The sequence below is a fragment of the Manacus vitellinus genome, unplaced genomic scaffold (genome assembly GCF_001715985.3).
Source record: "Manacus vitellinus isolate BGI_N305 unplaced genomic scaffold, ASM171598v3 scaffold_12_pilon, whole genome shotgun sequence".
NCBI lineage: Eukaryota > Metazoa > Chordata > Aves > Passeriformes > Pipridae > Manacus > Manacus vitellinus.
Window position 1 is genome coordinate 8,699,100 of NW_021938949.1, and position 12,485 is coordinate 8,711,584.

At 46.8% G+C, this 12,485-nt stretch overlaps 1 protein-coding gene across 1 annotated transcript in view; it reads left to right on the top strand.

Moving 5' to 3' along the window:
- Window positions 1–3,260: 3,260 nt before the first annotated feature.
- Window positions 3,261–12,485, top strand: part of ADAP1 (ArfGAP with dual PH domains 1) — a 39,818-nt gene continuing 30,593 nt past the window's right edge. Inside the window, 3 exon segments of the mRNA XM_008928030.3 lie at window positions 3,261–3,357; window positions 3,360–3,511; window positions 4,948–5,039. Coding sequence (XP_008926278.1) covers window positions 3,261–3,357; window positions 3,360–3,511; window positions 4,948–5,039 — 341 coding nt within the window.

Here is a 12,485-nt window from a genome sequence, read left to right on the forward strand (position 1 = left end):
ATCTGTTTATAAGTGACCAGGAATCTCTAGCACATTGGGTAGTGAAAACCTTTAAGAGCTGGAATCTGTTGTTCAGGATAAGAGACTTTCTGCACTTAAAACAGTGTATTTGGTTTAATATTCCCCTTGCTCCTGTTCATCTTTATTACTTTTGGCTTGAAATAATGGAATAAAGTAATTTGTGTGGAACTTAGGCATGTTGGAGAGTTTTCATTAGGCTTCACTGCTTTTTGCTCAAAACTCTGGAGGCTTAGGAAAAAAATCATCTTTTTTAAGCAATGCCCAAATGTTCCAGATTATAACATATTGCCATTTTGGTGCACCTTTTTTCTCCATGCCCGGACAGAATATCTTAAATAAAATTACTGAACTCTCAGTAATGTCCAGCATGGAGAATGTGTTCCAGCTGTTGAAGTGTCTAACAGCAAGGTGGACTTCACCCAGCTATGGAGAGTTCAGCTTGCCAGCTGTGCAGCCTGGGGTCACTAGTTCACTAAATGCCCCAAAATTCTCTTGTTTCATGTGAAGACACTTGTGAAAATTTATTTGCATGTTGGATAAGATGTCTTATCTCAAAGCAATGGTGCAGTCATTTGAAAGATGGGAGTCTGTGATGATGCCAAGGTCAGAGATCACTGGTGTTATCCACTGTGTTCCTGATCTGAGAATTTTTCACATCATTTGTGCATATATATCCTATAATATAATCCAGCTTTTGTTTTCTTAATTAGACAAGGCTTGACATGGTGTAGAGCTGGGGGAGCATGTTTAAGAGTCTGGTCTGAAGAAGACAGTGTTGATGTGAGTAGATTGCTTTAAAGCCATATTGTGCTTCAAACCTGTTGCTTGAGGTGCTGTTTACTCATGTCAAGAAGAGACAGCTTGGGTATGAGCTGCCTTGGTGTCCACTGGAGCTGGAGTCTCCTCCAGGATCTTTCTCTACCCAAATGTGTCCTTATGTCTGGTTGAAGGAAGGTGTGATATCTCCTGGTCCTGTCACACACAGCAGTGCAGGCAGTGGAGGGGTTACCTCTTCGAGAGGACTTTGGAAGCCTGAGTCCAGGAAGTTGCAGATGACGTGAAGAAATCCATCTGCATGCCTAAGATAAATCTGTTAACATAAAACAGGCATTGGGACTCCCAGTAAAACCTGTTTTATTGGCCAGTACATACTTTGACACCCATTTGCCTGGGTCGGGCAGTGCTTTGATCGGATTTCATTTCACTGGGAAGGTTTGGAGCACAGTTATCCTGGGGCGGCTGTGCTGAGCACAGAGCTGCTGACCATTTAGCTCCCAGCTCCAGACTTTGATGCAATGGCTTTGTCATCGCTGCTCTGTGGCTGCTTCACCCTCTGGACACTTTCACCATTCCTTGTGCCTGATGCTGTGTGTGGAAGTCAGCGACGGATGTTTAAACAAGAGATCCTGGTGCTTTCACCTTGCCCAACTTGCATCATTTAGTCCCCCTGGGCTGCCACGAGGCAGCAGTGCTGTACCTTGGACTGTTTGTGAGAGGACTTTTGGCAAGTCCCAGGCTTTGATTAGAGCCATGTGTTTGGAGATGGGAAAGGGCAACATGAGGAGTTAGAGCACAGAAACAGAAACATGCATGAGTGTTCAAAACTCTTGGTTCTTGTTGCCTGCCTACAACCCAATAACTGGCCACAGCCTTTGTGGTTGGAATAAGTGAGGGTGCCTGACCTGGGATGGTGTGTGAAGCCGAGTCACCCAGTGCTTGAGGGAGGAGCAGGGTGAGGATGTGAGGATTGGGGCTGGTGGGGCAGAGCACCCTTTGTTCTCACTGGCATGGCTGGATGTGGGCAGCACCTGACTGCTGCTGAGGTGCCCTTAGATCCACCTGACTGGTTTAATATTTGCCATGCCTGAGCTGCAGTCATTGGGGCCTGGCATGAGGATAGGAGACCATGTGAAACAGAAAAAAGACACCTTTATTTGTAGTCTGCTGGTGCCAGCCCTGGGAGCCCAGGGAGCTGCGACTGAAGGGACTTGTAACAGCTTGGGAATTTGCTCCCCTCTCCTGGGTGGGCACTCAGCCACGACTGATGAGGCTGCTCGTTTAGCTCTGGGGTTTATATTTGAGCAGAGCCACCTCTGGAGAACCGAATTGGTCTTCCCTAGAGTGTGTTGCGGGAGGCTGGTGGCCGTCCCTGCGGGAAGGGCTGGTGGCAGGCCTCGGTACTTCGTCAGAGGAGCTGTGCTGCCCCATGCCAGCCTGCTCCCTGCACCGACACAGCCCGGGCATTAAATATGTATGGGGAGGAGAGAGCGCATTCCCTTGCCTTTTATAAATAATTGCTGCGCTGTGAGGAGCGAGTGTTTAGTGTAATCACTGCGGGGAATAAACAGACGATGAGGATTTGTGAGAAGGGAAGACCTGCCCTTACCCCTCGGCAACCCGATGTGATGGGGCGGCCGAGGGACTCCCGCCCCCGCAGGTTTGGGAAGGACGGCGCCAGGGGACGTCCGTCGGGAGGATTTAGTGGCTGACTTGGTGACTTGCAATGAAGCTCTTTCTGCTGGGGCGCAGCTGGACTGGCAGGCGCTGACATTTGCCAGTGGGAGTTCAAACAAAGATCCCTGTATTGGCTTTATTGGCGAGGCAGTGCCAGGGACACTGGTGGATATGTCCTGCCCCCGGCCCCTGCCCTGCTCCGGTTCCTCTCTGTCTTCCCGCTTCAGGCGGTGCCTCTCCCAAGGAGGAATTTGGAGGGGACTCGTGTTTAAAGTGCTTTGTGTGAGATGTCAGCTCGGGGCTGTAAACAGCATGCGGTTTTGCTCAGAGAAAGTACAGAGCTGCCACTGGCAGCATTTTTCCATTAAGGAAAGGGCTGGAAACCTCCTGGATGGTGGGCTGAGCTGCTGGGAGCTGCAGCTGTGGGAGGACAGTCTCTCTGTGGAGCATATATAATAAATAAATGATAACAAATAAATAAAAATAAGGCAAGGGAGCAGCATAGTGGTTTCCCTGAGCTGTTTTTTTTAATTTTCTGGGGTTTAAGTTTCTGTTCCATGGAGTTTTTGGGTGGGATTTGCTGATGAAAGATGGATATTCCCCTCTTCTCTTCGTGTGAGCATGGAGTGAGTTTGGGAGGTCTTGGGCACATGTAGTTGTCTGTATACTGGGGATTTGTGAATAACAGCAGCACTGGAGATTGCAGATCTGTTAATTGTTAGTTTAATTTGTATGACTATTAATATAAACAAGCACATATCCTATTTTGCTTGTATATTTATTTGATGCCTTTAGAATCAGGGAACTTGCACCTGGTGACTCCTGAACTCCCCTGCCATGCCCTGTTCTGCCCTGAATCCGAAAGATCAGTCAAGTGCAATTCTCTCTTTCCTTCTTGCTTTCAGACCCAGACTGGGCATCCCACAGCCTAGGGATCTTCATCTGCCTGAATTGTTCAGGAATCCATCGCAATATTCCCCAGGTCAGCAAAGTGAAGTCAGTCCGCTTGGATGACTGGGATGATGCTCAAGTGGAGGTACGTGCACCCGAGGCTGGCAGTGCCAGTGAGTTTGGGTTCTTCCCTTTAGAGTCCTTTCTAAAGACGCCACAACAAATGTGATTTCAGAAAACAAGTCTGGATAATTCCCGAATGTGGGAATGAGGTCCGTGATGCTGATTGAGATAGAACGGACATTTTGCGAAGAATTTGTGAGGGTTTCCCCCACCCATATAAAAACATCAGTGACACAGAGTGTGTAGAGATTACTAATTTTTAATGAATTGTCTTCTGTTTCTTACATTATCATATCTTACATTACTTACTAGACCTCTAGTCTAAACCACCCCTGCCCAGCTCAGCTATTTCTGGCTTTGTTCCCCTTAGTGTTGAAGACTCTTAAACTCAGGTCTTGAAAAACCAAACCCTCACAGCATAAATTCTCTCTATCTATGCCACACACCTGCCTAGATTTGGGTGATGCTGCTAAGGGCAGGCCTACCCAGGAAACCTTTCTGCTTTGACTGTTGGTGTCTTTAAAAGCACGAAGAACACTACCAGTCATTGATCTCTGTCTTCTGTGTGTAGAGTTGAGGTTTTTCTGAAAGCTGCAGCTTCATGGAGTCATGTCTTTTCTGATAAAAATAGGCCTTAGTGTTGCAGGGGTTTTTAATTCCCTGATTTTTTGGGGGGAATAGATTGAATATGTAAATAAGAGAAACTCAAAACCATGACAATAATGAAAAAAAGCTTAGCTGCTTGTTATGTTTGTATGCTTGGCATTTGACACAAAACAGAATGTATTTAGCATGACTGCTTGGAAAAGAATGGGGTTTTTACACTTGTAAAGTGACTTTCATTAAATAAAATATATGAATAAGAAAATAAGAACTCTTTGCAGAGTTCTCAACCATCCATTTGTATACAGGATCAGAAGAAGAAGAGGGCTGCCAGGGCAGATAGAAATATATTTATTTATTTATTGGAAAGGAGGGCTGTCAATGTAGATGGAATATTTATTTATTTATTTATCACTTTAAACTCCTTTCTGAGGTTGCTGGCATGACGTTGCAAAAATAAAATTATCCTTTTGGCACAAGTGATGTGATCTCAAGCAAAGGATGTGTTGTCAGAGCCATCTCATTCCCATGCCAGTGAGGAAGTGCCACTGCATTCTGCCTTCTGCTCCTGTGGGGACTGGTTGGGATCATGTAGGTGTGACTGTGACAAGAACCTGTCCTGAGCATCGTATTAAACTGTAGGATCCCTGGCAATAATGGTCAATATTAACTTCTGAGCCCTGGTTTGCAGGAAAAGTCTTTACAGCATCCCTTCTGTGCACAGTCCTGGGGAACCCTCTCAAAGTGAACAGATGCCCTATCCCCAATCATTTTATTACTCTGTAAAAGCAAAAGAGGATAAAGGAAAATGCTCTTAACATTTTATAATTATTGCTGTCTTTTCTCTTTTAACAGTTTATGGCCTCGAATGGAAACAATGTAGCAAAAGCAAAATATGAATCTAAAATGCCACCGTTTTATTATAAGCCAACGTTTCTTGACTGTCAGTAAGTAAATACCTCTGCTGGTAAACAGCATTTATTTGTTTGTGCAGCTGCAGCCTCTGTAATACTTTAGTTTTAGCATAATACCTTTTTTTTTTTTTAGCCACAAAGGAGGTTTCCTTTATAAAAGGCCCTGAAAATGTTTTTTCTTCTGTGCACATATGGTAGAGTTTATACTACGTGTGGGATCTTATTTAATAAGTACAGTTGAGATGATGCAAGGAAGTCAGTTGTTTGTCTGTTCCCCAGGCTCTTCCAAGTTTCTGCAAAAACGCCGATTTCTACCCATTGATTTCCTCTGCTTTTTTCAGATCCCCCCTCCTGCACCAAAACAGAGCTTGCTGATCTGCTGTGTGAAATGCTGAGTTACCTGTAATGCAGAAATGCTGGGGTTTTATGCCAAGGGGGTGGATTTTCTTTTCTTTTTTTTTTTTTTTTAACTAAATGACAGATAATCCCTGTGAAGGCAGGTGAAACTTATTGTCTCCCATACAGTGTAGAGTAAACCTCCCCAGTCAGCTGGGGTGGACTTTGTAGACCAAGAAGCTGAGCAGCTAGAACGTGCTATACCACCCAGGGCACAAGAAGATGAACTAAAATTGATTTTCAGGGTCCTGCCGAGTACCAAGGTGGTTTTGTATCTTTATGTGAGTGGTGCTGCCTGGCCTGGCAATAAAAAACTCATCCATCTGTGCAATGTTCTGAGCTCCAGAATCCCAGCAGTTGAGCTGTGCCATTTTGAGACTTGTATGTGCTTGTGATGTTAGGGTTGGAGAAGCAAGATTTTTTTCCACCTCATTGTCATTAGTAGGAGAACCACAATTCTAGGGGATTTTATTTGTTTACTCCTAAGTTTCAGTTAAGTTCAATTAGATGCTGTCTGTGTGATATTCGGGTTGTTCAGGAGCAGAGTCCTGGTTCTTTTCCGTGCTGCATCCCTGCCTGAGGGTGTGCAGAGCTTGTGCTGGCTGGAAGTGGGGCAGTTCCCTCTCCAGCTTGGGGCATCCTGAGGTCTGGGTGCAAATTGTACCCTACTCTCCTCGCACAGGTCAGACTGAGAGACAGAGAAAGCTGGTCCTGCGCTCAGGCAGCTTGGAGACCATAAGCATTTTCATTCCTTGTGCTGTCGGGCTGGCAGCAGTGTCTGTGGCTGGTTCTGTGCTCGGTGGGTTTGGCTCCCTTGGATGATGCAGCTCAGCCTTTGCCGCTGTGATATTTTCCTCCCTCCATCCTGCGGTGCGGTTGCACTCTGGGGAGCTTTGCCAAGCAGTGGCTGAGCTCCAGCCACAGCCCTGCCAGAGCTGTCTGGGATCACACAGGGACCGTGCTGGGGTGGCTGATCCATGCACAGCCCTTCCCGACGCCCGATGGAGCGACACACTGCTGGGCTGGTAACCTGCGAGAAACAGGAGCAGGAGAACTAAAGGATTTTTGTTGTTGTTTCTTGGGCAGGATGAGGAAAGGCCAGTCTTGCTGCAAGCAGCTGGAAGACTAATTTTTGGCCCTTTTCTGGTCCCAACTTATGCCTCTTCTGCACTGGGACAATTAGCAGCCTTGCATGGCCTGATTTCTGAACTCAGCCTGGAGCTCTGCTCATGAAGGTGTTCTCCAGACCAGCACTGCTGGGTCTCTGCCATAGCAGCAGGGTGCACTGGGATGGATGTGACCTCTCCCAGTAGCAGATCTCCTGACACAGCTGCAGTATCAGCAGCTGTGGGCACGTTACACGTTGGGGGTGTCTCAAGGATGGTGTGCCAGGCTGTATTTTTCTTTCCCTAGTCAGAGGCTCTCTGTGCCTTTGCACAGATGCATGCTAAACAAGCGCAGGGGAGTGCTGCTTTTTACAGGAATATATATTTAGCTGTTTCCCCGCCTCGCTGCAGTCCAGTCACTGCAATAGCATGAGCTGTTCCCAGCTCCCAGCCCGGGGTGGCATTGCCATGGATGACACCTCCATCCAGTGCTGGCACCGAGCCCTTGTGTCCCAACCCACGTTCTGCAGCATCAAGAGGTTTTGATGCTTCTATTTCCCACAACAGCATGAGCTGCTGGGCAGCTGCAGTGGCTGGGCAGGCTCTGGGGGCTGCCCTCAGCACAGCAGGATGCTGACATATGAGCCATAACAAGGACAGGCTGTTGGTTCGTTTGAAGCTTCTTAATTTTATAATGCTCCTTCTGGAATTCCTCTGCTTTGGTCACATGAAGAATTGTGAAGTTCAGAGCAGGAGGGAAGAAGTGCTGCAGCACCAGCTTGTCCTTTTTTCTTCTACACTACAATGTTGTGCTTGGCTCCTTGAGAGGTCCATGGTGTTTGCCTGCTGCAATTGGCATCTGTATCCTTCAGGAACCCCGTTGTGGCTTCCTGGTCCTGTATGACACGTGGCAAAGGTTAGAGAAATTGCAGGGTGCTCTGGAATTGCCCAGGGAAAAATTAACAGCCTCCCCCCCCCCCAAAAAATCCCCTTCTGTCCTTTCCTCTCACCTTCTGATTGCTAGCACCTCAACCTGTGCCTCGGGAGCACGGAACAGAGCCAACTTCTGTACCACTGGGGAGTTCCTGAGGGTGAAATGAGTCCCAGACTTTGGAGTGTTCCTACACCACAGCAGTGTTGGCCCCAAGAGCCTTGGGTGAGGAACTTAAACCACAAAAACCCTCTTTGGATAGTCACCAGTGGTCATGGCCTAGCTTTGTACACTGCAGCAGCAGACCAAGAGCTGTAAAACAGCCCTTCCTGGGGCAGACACATTGCAAGCACATGGTCAAGTTCTGAGTCATCAGTGAGTAACAGCATCACTCTTGAGCAAAAGTAAAGGAAAAAAGCTTTGTGTCTTTTGCTGGCTGAAAACTCATAGAAGGAAGTGGAGATGATCTCTTATTGGGCTTTTGCAGGACTGGAAGTACATCCATGTCCCTGCCTAACACTTACTGTTATTTTCTGTTGCCTTTTTGCTTGATTTGGGAATGCAGATCATCATCCTGCAGAACTGGGTATGAGCTGCAGTGCACTGTTCTGCTCTGCTCCTCTCTCTGTTTAGATAAGTGGGAGCTACATCTGCTCCTCATGCAGAACACTTCAGTGACTGCCAGCACATTTAAGCACCTTGGTAGGAAAAATGGGGCAGACTGCAATGGCATGAGTTGTACTGAGTGGTTGTCTTATCTGGAACGAGATGAGACATCAGTCAGAGGATGTATCCTGGTGAGGATCACATCTTGAAGAGTCACCCATGTAGTCATCTAAAGAACAACAGTTATTAGCTGAAGTGCCTTATTGTATTGATTGAAGTGTACAGGGAGAAAATTGCCTGGTAAATCTCTGGATTTTTTTTTCTTTATTGTTTGAAGTTTGGTTCATTTGATACAGGAGCAACCAAGCCCACCACCTCAGTCTGGTGTCTGAAGGTCAGTGTGGCCCCCTCCTCTCCTATGAATGGGGCATAAGGATAGTCAGGGATGCAAACCAGATTTCCTCTTCCTCTGTCACCTCCTTTTCCTGGTCCTTTGTACATAATAAATTTCATTGCCTAATGTCCAGAGGGGTAAAACTGAGTTTTGCTCAGGCTCCTACTTATTAATGAGGGTCTTCAGATTTTACATCCACGGCTTTCAAAAGTACCTGATTTCTTGGGTGTAAAGTTAGAGGTGCTGCTGTGTGGCCTGTCCAAATGGCTGGTGATCAGTTCCAAAGTGGTAGAACCTCCTGTGGTGGCTCAAACTGGGCACTCAGCCTCGGGAATTCTTTGTCTGAGCATCGCCCTGCAGTCAGCTGAGTGCTCAGAGCTGCCCACTCCTTCAGTCCTGACCAGCCACAGGGTTTTCTTTCCTTGTTGTTCATTTTCTCTTTGCTGTTAGCTCCTAAGCCTGTTAAATCATATAGATTCCTTTAATTTCCGAAGGAAATTGCTACAAGGTTAAGGTAGTACCGACACAGGCTGTTTCCTACATGTTTTTAATTGGTGTTTAACTGTTCTGAAAAGTAGCATCGGGGTGAACTGGACCGTGTGTGTAAAACAACCAAACAGAAAAGGAACCAGTTAGCGTTTTAATTGAGGATGTTGTGATTTTGCATACTCAAATTCAGCTTTAACTTCTCCAAATCCATCATGCAAGGGTTTTATGCCTTGTTAGCCAAAACCCCTGTCTTTTTTGCTCTCCTCTGGAAGCTTGCTGTTGGGCACTGGTCTTGGTTGGGGGATGGCACATCACTCCCCGGGGCTCCACGAGCTGAGGTGATGCACAGAGCACCTGGAAGAAGCCCCCCAGCTGCCTCATGCCTCACAAAGCCATTTAAAAGCAAGTTCTCACAGCAAGGACTTACTAGATAGAAAAAGAGTGTGAAACTAGACAGGCTTTTAGTCTGTGCTGCTGTGGCTCTCCTTGCAGTCTGAGCAAAAAATTTGGACTTGGGCTTAAAATTTCATTAAAGGAGTTGTTTGACAGAAAATTGGCATGGCTGCATCCAGCAAGCTGCCTGTGGAAAGCAGATTGTTTTTTGCTGGAAAAACCTCTGACAAATTCCAGAAGCTACAAATTTGGCATTTGGAAATGGCGTTCCTGGATGACATTCATTTCTTTTGTCTTTCTTGGACTTGGTGGTGCCTCACAAGGATGCAATTAGAAAGAGGTGGTGTATGGTGTTTGATGTCTTTTGGGCCACTTTCACCTCTGGCTGAGGTTTCTAGTCTGTCATAAGTCTCCAAAAAGCCACAGCAGCTATGCTGCCTGTGTGGTGTGTGTTCTGTAGTGCATCAGCCAGGCCAGCTGAGAGTCTTGGGAAATAATAAATTGGAGACTCAGAATTTGGCTGCCCAGCACTCCTCCACAGAGCACACTGAAGCCACGCAGCCACAGTTTGATAATTAACTGCTTGAGCAGCTTTTCCTGTGGTGCTTTTTGCTGTGAGTGAAAGGCTTTGAGTAGGTGGAACCAAGATGAAGCTGCTCCAGTGGCTTCTTCTGGAACCTTCCTTGCTGGCCCCTGGGCAGAGAGCCCTTGTTTTCATGTGGGTGGTCAGGCAAGCAAACAAGTGCCTACAGTGAGATTTGGAACTCTTGGTGTTGGCGGTGCTTTGTTGGCCTCTGGACCTACTCTCTCCTCAGTGAAGCCCAATCCTATTCCACCTGGGGGAGCGAATTTTCCCTTATTCTGTTGGAAATGTGGGTTTCCTTAGCGTTTTGTGTTGTTGGTGGGAGTTTGTTTTCTTTGCTCCCAGGTTTTTATCTTGATGATTAGCAGGACTTTTCTGTTCTAATTGCCAAAAAATGACATGTTCCCTGTAACCAGCAGCCTGACAGACTTTAGGTGGGCTGTAAAATCTTTTGGAGTCAATCCCAAGAGCTGCGCATCTCTGCAGTTTAGGAATGATGTGACAAACACAAATGGCATATTTGCTACATTATCCCATCACCAGAAATGCAGTAAAATACTGGGAGACTGTTACTACAGTCCTTTCTGTTCACAGAACTCCTTTTGGGATCAAAGGTGTATTTGGATGGAGGGTCCTGTGTTCGGCATGTGATGTCTGCCCTGGGTTATTTACACACATATTCACATCTGGAAAAGTACATTTCAACTAAAACATAGCAACAGATATTTTAAAAAGCCCCTGAAGGCATACTTAAAATGAAATTAAGATCAGGTCTGCAGTCCACTGAAACAGTGGCTGAAACAGTTATCATACAATCCTTGTATTGTTTGAGGGTCTTCTGGATGGTCCCTGCCCTCCAACTGCTCTCAAATCCTGTAGATACCAGGACAAATTCCTGCTTCTGTTTGGATTCATCAAAGCTGTGCTAGTGAAACTGGGGTTTAACCCCAGGATCATAAGCAACTTTTTATGGCAGCATTGCATCTAGTCCATGAGAGTGTGGTCGAGGCCCTGCTCAGCTTCTCTGTTGCAGTGAAGGGAGCTGGTGGACTCCTCACCGTCCTAGTTGGGGTTTTGTTTCAATTTCTTTTGCTGGAGTTGTTCTGCTTTCTATAAATAACCACTGGAGCAGAAGCTGCAGCTACTGGCCCTGCACTGAGTTGTCCTAACTGTGGGCTGCTCTTGGTGTTTCTTGGGTTTTGGGAAATTATTGCTAAAGAGCTTGGGTTTGTGTCGATAAGGAAAGGGGAAGGGTGTGTGAACTGTCAGAAAGCGCTTTCTGCGCGCTGGGAAAGTGGCACGGCTGGAGCCCCGTGTGCCTGGGGAGTTGCCTTTGGGGCCACTTGTGTTCAGGGCCAGATGCTGGGAGAGGTTATCAAGAGCATTCTGCAGCTTCTCAGAAGGCCCCGGATGGCTGCCCAGAGTGTGCTGTCTTGCACACAAGCTCTGGAGACGTTGAACCACCGCTGTTGGCAGCGCCGTGGGATCAGTCCCTGCAGAGCAGCGTTCCCCAGGGCGTGAGCCCAGCAGGGTGTGTCTGTTGTACGACCTGCATCCTGCAGCAGGAGTGTTTTCCCACTGCTGCACATGAATCTTAATTTATACTGTATTTAAACATCCGTGCTGGAAGGCTGACTCTCAGAGACTCGGAGCAGCTGCAGCTCCTGCTGAATCCACTGACGTCAGCGGGAGCCGAGGGTGGTGTGAATTTTCATCCCCCTAGCTCAATCCCTAATCATCCTGTTGAAAAGGTCCAAGTTTGGATTCAGTGATAACAAGCTGTCCACAGCAGCTGGGCTGGAAAAATTGCAAGAAGGGTAGCAAATTTAAGTATTTGTGTTGATTTTATGATTAAATTTTGGTAGCTTTGCTGATGAGTTGCAACTGTATGGAAACAGGAATTTTGGTGCCAACTTTTGGGTCATCAGCCACCTATCTTTGCAAGCTACCATATTGTGGATATCAGATCCAGAAAGGGCATCCTGCTTGACCCAGAACAGCAGCTTTGGATGCTGGATGGGGTTTGAGCAACCTCATGGCAGGGGGGTTGGAGGCAGATGACCTTTAAGGTCCCTTCCAAAACAAACCATTCTAGGATTCTACAAAGCTTACCTGCACCCCCTGAGATGGACTGAAAATGTGTTGTACTCAAACCAGAGTGCAGCACAGGGTGGCAACAGAAAGGAGATGGGTGTTCACCTTCAGAGCTGACAGTCAAACTTGCAGATGTCTGTGTAACAACTAAAGATCAGTAATGAAAACAGAAACAGAAAGGGGAAAGGCAGAATTGGTGCATTGTTTCTATTAGAGCAGAAGCTCACAGTTGGGGTTTGGGTGCAGGGAACTGATGGTGCTCCTTGAGCCTTGGGGGAGAAGGCTGGTGCCCCAACCAAGGAGATGACACAGTGGGTGGAACAAAGTCTGTGTAATTATTTCCTCCTTTATTGCCAAGAAACCAATCACAGCCACTGTTCTCACTGGATAGTGCCTTGAAGATTTGTTGAATGCAGTTGCTGTACCTGCAGGTGAATTTTCGTAAGCAGTGTTGGTATATTTATCTTCTTTGAGCATTTCTGGGATG